Source organism: Musa acuminata, chromosome BXJ1-9 (genome assembly GCF_036884655.1).
Source record: "Musa acuminata AAA Group cultivar baxijiao chromosome BXJ1-9, Cavendish_Baxijiao_AAA, whole genome shotgun sequence".
In the NCBI taxonomy this organism is placed as follows: Eukaryota; Viridiplantae; Streptophyta; class Magnoliopsida; order Zingiberales; family Musaceae; genus Musa; species Musa acuminata.
Window position 1 is genome coordinate 1,466,425 of NC_088335.1, and position 13,685 is coordinate 1,480,109.

The 13,685-nt window shown below is 41.7% G+C and overlaps 2 protein-coding genes across 2 annotated transcripts; both read left to right on the top strand.

Moving 5' to 3' along the window:
- Positions 1-1,120: 1,120 nt before the first annotated feature.
- On the top strand, positions 1,121-7,574 carry LOC135592346 (serine/threonine-protein kinase STY13-like). The gene is made up of 6 exons (XM_065081747.1): positions 1,121-1,782; positions 1,874-2,006; positions 2,091-2,286; positions 6,444-6,568; positions 6,656-6,814; positions 6,900-7,574. Exons 1-6 carry the CDS (start codon positions 1,652-1,654, stop codon positions 7,209-7,211), a joined length of 1,056 nt encoding a protein of 351 aa, XP_064937819.1. The 5' UTR covers positions 1,121-1,651; the 3' UTR covers positions 7,212-7,574.
- Positions 7,575-11,416: 3,842 nt separating this feature from the next.
- LOC103997215 (ethylene-responsive transcription factor ESR2-like) lies at positions 11,417-12,505 on the top strand. Its single transcript, XM_009418386.2, has one exon. The coding sequence runs from the start codon at positions 11,417-11,419 to the stop codon at positions 12,503-12,505; it is 1,089 nt and encodes a 362-aa protein (XP_009416661.2).
- The last annotated feature ends 1,180 nt before the right edge of the window (positions 12,506-13,685 follow it).

Below are 13,685 nucleotides of genomic sequence, written 5' to 3' on the forward strand. Positions count from 1 at the left end.
GTCATATTATAAATTATCCTCATGAAAACTCATCTTTCGTACTTAAAATATTATTATTTTTTATTATTTCCTATCGAGCATCAGGTCTCATCCTTTTTTATTGGTTGGTGGCACTAATAGATGACCCAAATGAATCAAAAGAGATGAACCCAATCAGTTCAGCTCGAACTGGTACTAATAAATGACCCAAATTCGATACGATACGATACTCTGGAAAGAGAAACAATATAAATAAATTACATGCATTAATTCTCATCAGATCTTAATAACAAAATCTTGGTCAACTGAAATGTCCCACCGCATGACTCACATTACCCATTACCCATTACCCGTGAGGTGTGTGGCTCCACTGCCACTTTCCATCCCCATCAACTTCACGACGTAACCCCTCGCAACACACTGCTACTCCATCGGGCAGCTGTCGGCAGGCAGACATCAGCGGATTCTGCTACTACCTTCTCTCTCTCTCTCTGTGCTACACGATGATGCATCGACGAGAAAGCAGGGGAAGTAAACTAAGCAGCGAGTGCGATCGAGATGTTTCCTCCCACCTTCCCATGCACATCTCCCACTGCCACACGCGTGCACTCATTATTTTATCGACCCAACATAGTTAAGCAAAGCGAAGGTTTAATGATGCGCACTGGGCGCTGTCTCCCTCGCCTCATGGCGATGCACAGTCTTCTTCTTCCTCTGTGATGCCTACATAACACCCCACAAGGTGTCTTCTTCTTGCAAGCTTCCACCACACACTCTGTCTCCTTACATAATCCTCAGGCTGCACCTCATAGAGTAGAAGCAATCTTTTCTCTGCTGCTCCCTTAGCATGGTGGCGTCTGCATTAAACTAGACTGGGAGCTGGTGGATCTGTTGATGTTACTTCTCCATATCCTAAGCTTCTTTGGCCCACAGCCTCCAATTCTCCAAACATTGCGTGTTTGGATGCTCCCCACCTTTCTCTTGCACTATATATATATATATATATATATATATATAATAATAATAATAATAATAATAATAATAATAATAATAAAAATAAAAAGGAGGAGAAGTAAACGCATAAATGTGGGAGTGATGAAGGGGGATATTAATATATGAATGATGGCATCGTGCTGGGTAGGATTCCTCTTTATCGTCTCCGCGGCGGCTGCATCGCAGACCGAGAGAGACCGCCTCCTGTCTTCCAACAAATCTCGGGTGGCGGAGATTTGTTTTGTTCTCTTCCTTTCCTTCTCAATTTCCTGCCATCTTCCCAAGGCCCGTTTGTCGCTGTCCCGTTGCTGCTTGGAAGAAGGGATAGGAGAGGAGAGAAGAGGGGGACGGGTGTTGGCGGTGGCATTTGGGCTTTGTCATGTCGTGAGGGGTTGGGGGACATGCACCTGCTGCGGTTCCATTCTTCTTGTGATAGAAATCCATGGGATGCATCTGATATGGGGTGTGGGAGCCTTGGGAAGACAGCCAGCTGAGGTGCAGGGCATGGCCTCTGCTCTTGCACTTGTTTTGCCTCGATCCACTCGGAATTAGCAGCTACAGTGCGAGGAAGAGAAGAAAGGCAGCCCCTTTCTGCTCTGGGGTTCTATTTCCCCCGCACTCTGCATGATTCGCTGTAGGAGGCGAGATACATGCTAGATCCTGTTAATTTGGCGCAGACATGGAATCTTGCGATGGATTCTTTGCCCTCGACGAGTTCCGCCTGGATCCGAAGTGGCTCATCGATCCCAAGTTGCTCTTCGTCGGGCCGAAGATCGGGGAGGGCGCTCACGCTAAAGTCTACGAGGGCAAGTGAGTCGCTTGGCCGGGATCGATGATTCTTGGAGACACTGTTGACTTGCTCGCTTATGCTTTGCATCTTGCATTTGGTTATGGTGTGTAGGTACAAGAATCAGAATGTTGCTGTCAAGGTCATGCACAAGGGGGACACCCCCGAGGAGGTGGCGAAGAAGGAGGCCAGATTCATGAGGGAGGTGGCGATGCTCGCCCGTGTTCAGCATAAGAACCTCGTCAAGGTTCGACTCCACTGGTGGCGCCCTAGTCCTAGCATTTTTCTTCGTTTCCGTTGATCGTTAGCGCGATGGTGTTGCCGATTTCAGTTTATTGGAGCTTGCAAGGAGCCTGTGATGGTGGTGGTCACCGATCTCCTGCCGGGGGGGTCGCTCCGCAAATACTTGGTAAACTTGAGGCCACGGAGCTTGGAGCCTCGAGTTGCTGTTGGCTTTGCACTGGATATAGCGCGGGCTATGGAATGCTTGCATTCTCATGGGATCATTCATCGTGATCTGAAGCCTGGTAATTTTCTTGGAATGATCTCTTTAATATCTAGAATTCTCACAATTACAAGTCATATACCTTCAACCTTACTGATATGCATGTTATATGTCCTCTGATTTATTGTTTTGCTGTATATAGAATGTCATCTCTATATCACAACTCTCAGTCGTAGTTGTTTCAGAGTATTACCTAGAATGGTCTATGATAATTTACATTCAGTACACATTTATCTAATTACTGGAGAGACAAACTTTATTCCCAAAAATTCATGTATTCCTGCATCCTGATTGGAAAGATGTGTTTCAAAGTTCTTCCTTCGAGCTTATAAACTACTCAATATCTCACTGAGAAGTACTACAGCGGAACTATTATTCTTAAGAATTGAAGTATTGCATAGTTACCTTCAATCTTTACTATCTTTAAATTGAGATATCAAAACATGTGCATTTTTATACTTCTTTTGCTGATTCCACCATGTCAACATCTATGTGCATGTCAGAAGTTCTTTTACTTGGTAAATAATTATATCTTTGCTATTAGTACTATGATATGATATTGGATTATCATAAATTGATGATGGAATATTTGTTTTTTCCTTTTAAATGGGTAAGGGGCAAGGATTTAAAAACAGGTTATAACTAATACCTGTCCATTGTCGGACAAGCAAAGTATGTTGGTGTGGGATGGTATAACCAAGTTAAGCTGCTGGAAAAATAATATAAAAAAAGTTTCATGTTCCCTTGCTAATCCGACAGGGTAAATAATGCTATGTACTGGTATGGGGTCGAACCAGTAAATATTGTTCGGCATAGTTTGGTGTTTGAATCCATGGATATGGGTATTATTAGATCCTAAAAATTGACAGTGGGTGCATATGCTGAATCCTTGGGTAACTTTGTGATCTTTCTTGATGCATAGATCAAATTCCTTCTTGTCACTCAACTCCTCTGCAGCATTTAAACTAAATCCATGTTCCCTTTACATTTGATATACTATGAATCATAGACATGATTGACATATATGTTATTTATTTCATTCTTTTTGAGTGATAGTCTAGAGCTCTCTCTAGAGAACTCCATGTTTTTGAAATCAAAGTGTAACTCAAAAAAGAGTTGAGATGTTGGATTAGATGGCGAAACTTTATGATTTGAGCAAAATAATACATGGAGATAACATTATTAATATATATCTGATTCCACTGTCAAACGTAAAAGGCATCCATGGCCTTCAAGGTGTACCACCTGATGTACCTTATACCAGCTTATTTTGGTCGGCCTTATAACGAGTTGATTTCAACTAAAATTTCCTAGTCCATGAACCGAGCACAACGTACCATACCATTTTGACCGAATTTTCATTCCTTGATTGGTATCAAGGTGAACCTAGTATTGAACATGCATTGGTGAATGAGTACAAGTAGGAAAGAGATATTCGTGGATAGGATAAGAGACATAAGCCACCACTAGGTTAGGTTGTGGACCTCACATACCAAGTACCAAAGAAATGATTCTGGGTTATATGGTAGAACTTAGAACTTCACAAGGACATTAAGCCTTTGAAAAGAAAAAATTGATACCTTGATTAGGCTCACATCGGAAGTATGAAGATAATTGTGATGGTTCACAAGGATTGGCTTTATTATTTTGGACCACATTGTTCCAGACCTTCCAAGTTAGAGTTAGTAATAGTTGCATAATAGGAACTTGCATTTGTTGAACTTCTATTGGACCAGTCATTTGAATTGCTGTCGGTCTCCTAATAAAAAATATTACATATATAATTTTTCCTTGAGGAAAATGTATGCAGTGTTAATAAGATCATGAACTGTGAAGATCTTCATATGGTTCACTGTATTTTTCTCAGAAAATTGATTTCTCAAACTGAATATCATAATTGATGTATAACATTATTTTGTTTTCTTCCATTTTTTTCAATTTAATAATAGATATTCAACGGATGAAAATGCCAACGTTTACATAGTTAAGAAAATTCAGATGTGAAATAACTTATTACTTTTCAATCTAGAAGATGGTATTGTCTTGACCTTTTCCAGTCTTTGGAAAGAAAATGGTTCTAAGGTAAAAATGCTCAAACATGAAGATAGTATGTTCGATCATGGTAGGTACATTTGGGAAGGTGACCATGATATTCTCATTATTGGTGGATAAAGAGACTAATTATCTCCATTGACCTACTGTAAATAATATTGATGCTAGGTATATGTGTGTTTGGTCTTATCAATTTTGGTGGCTAATAGTTGCAGGGAAAAATTCTGAAGAGATTAATTCAAAATGATCCAGAAGTAAGATATAAAATAAATCATTGTTTGGAAGTTTTCCATCGATGGCAAGTTTGTTGAATTTTGATACTAATCCAAGTTTCATCCAAGGAAAATGAGCAAATCCTAGATACACAGTTGAATGATCACTGCAGCAAGAGCACAATGCATCAGAGATCACATGCATGCCGTGTGCAGGATTAAGACTAAGATATTTGTTTCAAAGTGTGCTCTGCAAGAGAATGAGTTGTGGTTCACACTTCACACTCCTCTCATGTTGTCTTCTAGAATCTTGAGGAAGTTTTGGTACTCCTTTGCTCTTCTTAATTAGATAGTTTCATCAGTCACTAATCTGTCAGGATCTTGAAATTAAGGATTATTAAAATAGAATAGCAGTGCGATTAGCTACTATAACAGTATGTGCCATATAGGAGACCAGATTAGCTCATGTTATTTATTCTGTGAAAAAGGTTAGTTGTTCGTTTGAATGGCATTCTTTTTTATTGAATCAAGATGTGATTGTCCAGGTGAACATATATTTAGCTTGTGAAGTACAATTTCCTGCAGTAGGATTATGTATTTCATTTCTGCATGTATATTCTAATACATGTAATATCGAAATTCTTTTTCTTTTGATTTTCTTTGAAGGATTTTGTAAGGATGAAGTTTATTGTCATTTCTTCTTTATTTTGGAACCCTAATTACTCTTTTCTTTTGGAGTTTTTATGTTTTGTTTTATGTTTATGTTCAGTATGTTTTCAGTTTTCTAATGATTATCTAGAGGTTCTTTATCAAATCTTCTAGGTAAAACTTATCTTACTCCTTTTTCAGAGGATGGATGATACATAATTTTCTATATCATACTGGTCTGTTGATTTTATTTTATTTTTTGCAATGCACATGGAGATTTATATTTTGGGAGCATGAGCTGATGATGCTGGACCATTGAATTCCCACATCATACTCTTCTGTTGATTCCTTGTTTTGCAATACAAATGGAGTTTTACATTTTGGGAACATGAGCTGATGATACAGGGGCATGACAAAAATGGAATGCACTTGATAACTTTATAGAATAGTTTAATGAAGATATCTGAAGACTTCTGTTAAGAAATGCTTCTCTCTTTTGTTAACAGATGAAAAGAAAACAAAAGAGAGGGTATTGGATGAATTTTGGGATTGATCTCTACTCTGTCAAAGTCAAAACATAGACTGGGCAAGGTTATTAATAACTTCTTGTTCACATATTTTGACACGAGTTATATTGAACATTTTTGGTTCCTGCTTATATGAGTGACATTGAAGACAAAATCAAGCACATAGATCGTCATATATGCTTATTATAGTTCCTGCCTATATAAGTGAATGTTAACATCCTAGATAACAGAACCAAACTTGTTTGGCAAGATCTTTTTTATGCCTATTACTTGTACATTGACTCAAGCACTTAAACTGATCTAGAAAAATGGTCTGCAATAAGGGTGTTTATTAGATATTATATGATGGATTATGAAATAGTAGTCTTGAAGCTATGATTCTCCACAGGGTTGTAATTTCCTTGGGTAGCTTTTGTGAGATGCAGGTCCTTTACCATAGGAATATAATGCCAAGCCCCTCAAATATGGATTTCGTGAAGTTAATTTTAGTCCTTTCTTGTAACGTCATTAGAAGAGTTGCAGTAATTGGATTTCTTATGAAAGGCATTTCTATTGTCTTTGTACTCGATTCTATGAAATCTTACCTTCTGCAAAGGCATGTGCCAAAAGTTGTCTTGTATATGGCATTTGGATTCACTCAACTTCTATATACTCATGCAGCCTGGTTCTTTAAGCCGAGGAATGAGTTTGTGTGCATGAAATTTCACTTTATAATTATCGGATCCTTGTTTCTTTCCCAGAGAACTTGCTATTGACCGCAGATCAGAGGACAATGAAACTTGTTGACCTTGGTTTGGCTAGGGAAGAAACATTAACAGAGATGATGACTGCTGAAACAGGGACATACCGTTGGATGGCTCCAGAGGTGCTTCTAAGTGCATGTTTACATCAGTAGTCTTCTGTTTAACATTCTCGATGATCATTTAAGTCCAAAACATCTTCTTCTTTACAGTTATACAGCACTGTCACATTAAGGCATGGGGAAAAGAAACATTACAATCACAAGGTGGATGTATACAGCTTTGCGATCGTGTTGTGGGAGCTGCTTCATAATCGTCTTCCGTTTGAAGGCATGTCTAACCTTCAAGCAGCCTATGCAGCTGCTTTCAAGGTAGTCAGTCCACTGTGCTATCGTATGCTTTAACTCATGCGATTTTTCAAATATTCCTAAAAAAATATACTTTTCTCTATTTCAGAACACCAGGCCAAGCGCAGATAAACTTCCCGAGGAACTAGCTCTGATCCTAACTTCTTGTTGGAAAGAGGACCCAAATTCACGCCCCAACTTCACCCAGATAATACAGATGCTCCTAGATTATCTTACCATGCTTTTGCCGCCTGAACGTGTGGTTCGTTCCCGTGCCTTCAGCTCAGAGAATGTGGTTTTACCACCTGAATCACCTGGGACAAGTTCACTAATGGCAGCCCGAGATGAACTGGGTGATACCACAAAGCCTGACAAGTTCACTGATAACAAGCGATATTTCTGCTTCGGCCAGTGCTTCTGATCAACCTCTAAAGAGAGCACTAAACCCTCCAAACTGTTTGGTGGTTTCTCAGATGGTTACTCTCGCAACCCTGCTGTTTCCCTGTTCCTGCATGCTGCGTGCTGGGAAGAAACAAGATACGCCCTTCGCCTTGCTTACAAGATCAAAATAACCTGTTTCCCTCTCATATATGGTGTAAATTGCTTGTCAAAATGCCCGTGGAACGGGTGGGAAAGAAAGGCTTCTCTTCAAGTTGAACACAACTATTGAGTTACATACTATGATCTGATCCGATCTTTTAGGTGCTTTAGAAATCACATTATTTATCTGATCCTCGATACCTTCTGCCATCAATATATTTGGTTGGTGATTCCAGTGACTTTATTACCTGATTTCGCATAAATTCTCCATAATTGTATTTGATGTGGTATTCTCGAAGAATGCTTAGCTCCAAAAGTCTATTCGGTGTTGCTTTCTTGCCAGGATCTATCAAGATTATAAATCACATCAACAGGAAGTAATTCTATCATACAGCCTCTAAATGTTTCAAGGCTCAACACATGTAACTCTGCAACAACAGATTTCACTCAGTGTGTTGAAGTATATATTATACCTTTAGAGATTTGTGGTAACCCCTTGTTTAGGTTATTTATTTTTCATTTGGATTTTGTCCACATACCGAGCCCTAAACAAGTTTAGGAATAAGAGGAATAATCACTTCACTTTTGAGATTTGTAGTTACCTAATTAAATCTTTAAGCAGCTGGCAACACTAATAACCAAAACAAAGCATAGGAGGGAGAATCCAATTAGTGTATATGTTTCTATACATAAGAGATTCCATGCTATATTGAATATTGAGAACCTTATCTGATAAATCTGTGAAGATATCAATCAGTCAATATTGATGGTAAGATCTTTTATTAGATCTTCATCATTTATCATTTTATAAATAAATATTTTTTTTTAAAAAAATAAGTCTTATATTATACTGTCAAAATCTTTATCAGAAACATACAATGTGAGATCATAGTGGCAGAGAATTGAGATTAAACTGTACAATACTAAAGAAGCAAAGTAATCCTCCAACTTCTCATTCTCTAGCCCAGAAGAGTAATGGTAGGAATCAAAAGCTTAGGTTATATTGGGCAAAAACATAACGAAGGAAAAGAAACAGTACCTGAAAAGTTTCTACTAGCCAAAAGTCTATCTATCTCCAAATTAAATCGAAAGTACATTTGTAGGCTATGTATATATAGAATAACAAAGCCATCATTTTCAACTATAGGATGGTCTCTGCCAAAAGATACACCATATGGTACATGAATCAAATCCACTAGTTTGCTCCATGAAATTTTTTTACTACAAACTAATAATTTTTCTCAATCTTCTTGCAATATGAGATTAGTTTGATCATCATACCATGATTTGAAATATTCTAGCCAGCACAATGTGGCCACTTGACTTATTTAGTAGATTAATGTGTTGGATGAAAATAAATTATCATTGCTTTTTATGCAAACAAAGAGGTAATCATGCTTAGTTACTAATTGCTCAACAACAGAAGCTAATTAAACCATTGTCGCACGATTAAGGCTAACAAAGGAATGTCTTATTCGACAGTATATTATTGTTCAAGCTAATCCAGCTTCACGCAATTAATCGAGACAGCTCCTCTTATATCTTCTTTAGGAAAACATGTCTGTTCTCTTGCACATTAGCTAACCTTTCTACGCGCAATCAAGTGTGGAGAAATAGGATCTAAAAATGGGAGAGGAGAAAGAAACCCAAACATCAACAGATACAAAAGACTTGGAGCAATGAGTAAAAGAAAAAAGCTTTACTGATAAACAAAGAATCTGAAGAGATTGCAGTCCTCCCTCTACTTTTGTCTTGCAATTTCTCTGATTTGGTGCACTTACAAAGGGATACTGCACTCCTTTTTACAGGACAAAACCTCTGAAGGCTCCTAAGTAACTCTTAGGAGTTTACATCTCTCACTCACTCTCTCATATGTGTGTGTATATATATATATATACAAGGACTCGTAACTTTGGTATATTAGGAATATGATCTTACATCGAGGCTGTAGTAGAAACTATAGTGTGTGTTTGTACAGTTCTATTCATCAAAAGAAAATTTGTTCTCTTTCTCATGTGGCACAGCAAATGCTTGCAGGGTGGCTACTGCCCCTAGAAGCCAATCCTAGAAGGCAAGCTAGCAGAGACAAATCCATGTGAAATAATCCTTGGTTTCCAAACCCTAGCAGCTCGCAGCTGGAACAAGAGGAGCCAAATTAACTGCACCCACCGGGGCAAAACCACAGAAGAGCACACACATGCAGCAGCAATGCCAGGTCTGTTCATGGGAATGACACTCACAACTGGCTGCCATCTCTTCTTCTTCTGCCACATTATTCCTAGTTAAAATTGCCAGTGAAAAGAACTCGAGACCGCCAGGGAACAATTTCTGATCCACGCCAGTGTAATCATTCTGTATCATAGTCATGCAGGCCGCTTCCCCACCTTAGCCACACCCCCTCCTCTCTCTCTTCTTTGATGGGAAGCATGAGCCTATTGGGTAATAGTATCGTTCTATTCATCAAAGGAAAATTTGTTCTTCTTCTCATGTGGCACAGCAAATGCTTGCAGGGTGGCTACGACCCCTAGAAGCCAATCCTAGAAGGCAAGCTAGCAGAGACAAGTCCATGTGAAATAATCCTTGGTTTCCAAACCCTAGCAGCTCGCAGCTCGAACAAGAGGAGCCAAATTAACTGCACCCACCCGGGCAAAACCACAGAAGAGCACACACATGCAGCGGCAATGCCAGGTCTGTTCATGGGAATGACACTCACAACTGGCTGCCATCTCTTCTTCTCCTGCCACATTCCTAGTTAAAATTGCCAGTGAAAAGAACTTGAGACCGCCAGGGAACAATTTCTGATCGCCGCCAGTGTAATCATTCTGTAACATAGTCATGCAGGTCTCTTCCCCCCTTAGCCACACCCCCCCCTCTCTCTCTCTCTCTCTCTCTCTCTTCTTTAATGGGAGGCATGAGCCTATTGGGTAATAGTATCGTTTACACGCCAAAGACACACACAACCAAGCCCATCAATCAACTTGCCAACCACCATTTGAGACACATCTCATCTCGGAAATAGCTGACCGTTATTTACTGCGATGGTGAGACCTCTTAGCTGGCTTGCATTCCTTCTCATCGGAGAGAGAGAGAGAGAGAGAGCGGTCCGATGTTGTAATCAGGTTGCCTCGGAGAGGCGATTCATTACGGTGATGGTAAGAGGTCTTAGTGTTACGGTGATGTGTATATCCAACGCATGACATGGGGAGACATATCTGTGTAGCCTCAGCTAAAAGGTGAAACCTACAACCAGGGTGAATCAGAATAGAATAGCTACTACATAAGCGTGCATGCATGGAGTTAAAGAGGAAGTCCCTTCTCTCTCTCTCTCTCTCTCTCTACGGTAAGAACCCTTGGTGTTACGGTGATGTATAACGAATGACACGGGGAGACATATCTGTGCAGCCTCAGCTAAAAGGTCAAACCTACCTCCAGGATGAAGTAGAATAGAATAGCTACTGCTACATAAGCGTGCATGCATGGAGTTGAAGGGGAGGAAGTCTCTTCTCCCTCTCTCTCTCTCTCCGCCCCTCATATGTGATAATACTAAATTGGAATTTGGAGGCTTGTGCTTGTTTGACATGGAGTGCAAGGGGCGCTCCCGCCATCGGGAAACGCAGAGGGGGGCGGCAACACCACCACCACACCTCTGTCGCCATGCAAAACACGGTGCACGGACGACCTCATTGAATTAACCTTTAAACCCAGATGGCAACGCAGTCAAACCCATGCATGCCACCACCTTCTTCTGTTCGATCATTTGCTTGCTACCATCATTAACCAGAGGATGATTAATACGTTACTTCTTCTGTAGTTGCACCATCATGGAGAGAAGCCCTTCCCATTAGGTTTCAGGATAGCTCCGTAACTGCTTTAGCTGCATGAAATCATAGGGGAGGATAAAGAGTTGGTGAGGCTTCAGCCGTTAGCAATTCCCCTCCTTCTCACCTTATTATATGCTTTGCATGAATGGATCATTGAAGCTACCCTCATTCCTTCTATAAATACCCCCGCAAAACCCTTCCTCTCCCTCACACCACCGGGTTGCTTATGCATTGATGTGAGAGAAAGGTTGGATACGAGGCGGAGATGGAAGACGGGAATGGCGGCCATCATCACCACAGGAAATGCTCTGCCGCTGGCAGCAGCAGCAACAATGGCGGGAAGCGAGCGGCGGCTGCGGCGACGGCTGCGCCGGGGAAGGACGGCACGCGGTACCGCGGCGTCCGGCGTCGGCCGTGGGGGCGTTACGCGGCGGAGATCCGCGACCCGCAGTCGAAGGAGCGGCGATGGCTGGGCACCTTCGACACCGCCGAGCAGGCCGCCTGCGCGTACGACATCGCCGCCCGCGCGATGCGGGGGCTCAAGGCCCGCACCAACTTCCATTATCCCCCCACCACGGTCGTGCCGCCGCCTCCGGTGCCGGCTGCCGCGGCGGACCACTTGTTCCTGCATCCCTCGGAGTGGCCGTGGCCAGGCGTCCCCCACATGAACCAGTCTCCGCTCGTCCCCCATCATCAGCACTCTGCTTTCAGCCCTCTTCTCCTTCGGGACCTCATCCACCACTCTTCCTCTCCTTTGCACCACGATCCACCTGCCGCTTACCCTTCCTGCTCTTCTCTCTCCTGTTACGCTTCTGCTGCTGCCGCTGCAATCACCAATCCCACCACGAGTGGCATCGGTGGTCCTTTTGGCAATGGTTCCAATTACGACCCGATCGATGCGTCCTTTCCCGCTGCTTCTTCCTCGGACCTGTCCTCCCTACTGCTACAGCAACAGCAGCACCCAATTTGCACCGGTTCATCACCAGCCGCAGCCGCTTCTTCCCTGCCCCAACTCCCCACCGAATTCGACGAAGACTGCGACTTCTTCCACACCGAGCCACCCGAATCCGGACTCCTCCAGGAGATCGTGAACGGCTTCTACCGACAGCGAGGCACTGACACGAACTGCTCACTGAAGGATAAGCGCAACCAACGGGATGGCGAGAACGCAGTGGATCATCATCTCGGTTATGAGATCCAGGTGCCTCTGAAGCAAGAGCAGAACACGTTCGATGCTGCGGATTGCTTCGATGAAGCTGGCAACTTCCCCATGATCCCTCAGGGACTCCTGGAGGACATCATCCAGTACCCGGACTTCTTCGAGATCTTGTCCGCCAAGCTACGCAAAGCTTAAGCCTGTCCTTCCCTCCATTTATTTCAGCTAAGTAGCTAAGCCTTGCAAGGAAGAGGAGTGTAGGGATCTCCTTCTCCTCCTGCAAACTGTATCTTGCTTTACTTGTAATCGTTTCTTAGGATCGAACCGAAGCTATCCGATCATTAGTCGCGTGCTATACATTCCGAGCCATGCATGGTGGTGCAAATCAACGTATGCCTGCACGTTGGTTCTTGTCATGTGCTCGTCATCACCCGTAAGCTTCATTTCACTCAATTAGGTCAACATTGAGCTCCAATGCGACTCTTGCTGTCCCAAAAGCGTGGGAAGAGAGAGAGAGAGAGAGAGAGAGAGAGAGAGAGATCACAATGCAGGCGGAGTTAATCCAAGATAATAACGTCTCCATCATTTGCTCCAAGAAAGTTGCAGTAGCATGATTATGTTTGAGTGTTAGCCACGAGATCACAGTCTCTGCATTAATCATAGGAAACGGATTAAAGCTGAAATGGTTTGTTTGATTACGATGCAGTGGTAACGTAAGTGGCTCGTTCTTCTTCGTTGGTTGGGTTTGCATTCAATAGAACAGGTAGCTGTCATCTCCGCAGCCACAGATAACATAATTTCATGGCGACAATGCAGTGATGGAAAGTACGGCAAGAGTTAATTGGTAATTAATGGGATGGAATATCTGAGTTTGACATTAGCAGATCAGAATGTCCGTCCTGATGTGTTTTGCTAGTAATAGTGTTTTCTTTAACCTTTTTTTGCCATTGTTATTGAAGGCGATGCAGGGTTTGTCTGACCCAGTTTTCTCATGCAAACAGAAGAAGAAGAAGAAGAAGAAGAAGAAGAAGAAGAAAGATCATAGTCCACACTACTTTGTTTGTTGATCCAAACTGGGAGAGAGAAAAATAAACTTGAAGGATAAAGAAAGAATTGGAAACACAAGATCTTTTACTTTGATACAATAACAAAATTAAATCTCAATACCACTTAATTGTGTTATGATGTAAATCTATAATCATTATCCCTATAAGCAGACAGGTTAATTCCAGGACTATAATCACTATCATTCAGAGGAGAGGATGAATCATGGGAGCATGCGTGACCTGAACTTTTGATTAGGTCATCAAGATATATTATTTTATGTCATATTGATTCGTTCTATGATCATACCTGAATCATCCATTCATAAGAACAT

Bases quoted from the DNA above. Each gene is read 5' to 3' on its own strand.
- LOC135592346 (XM_065081747.1), top strand. From the start codon at position 1,652: ATGGAATCTTGCGATGGATTCTTTGCCCTCGACGAGTTCCGCCTGGAT. The intron at 1,783-1,873 runs GTGAGTCGCTTG...TATGGTGTGTAG, and splicing joins GCTAAAGTCTACGAGGGCAA to GTACAAGAATCAGAATGTTG. The intron at 6,569-6,655 runs GTGCTTCTAAGT...TCTTCTTTACAG, and splicing joins ACCGTTGGATGGCTCCAGAG to TTATACAGCACTGTCACATT.
- LOC103997215 (XM_009418386.2), top strand. From the start codon at position 11,417: ATGGAAGACGGGAATGGCGGCCATCATCACCACAGGAAATGCTCTGCC.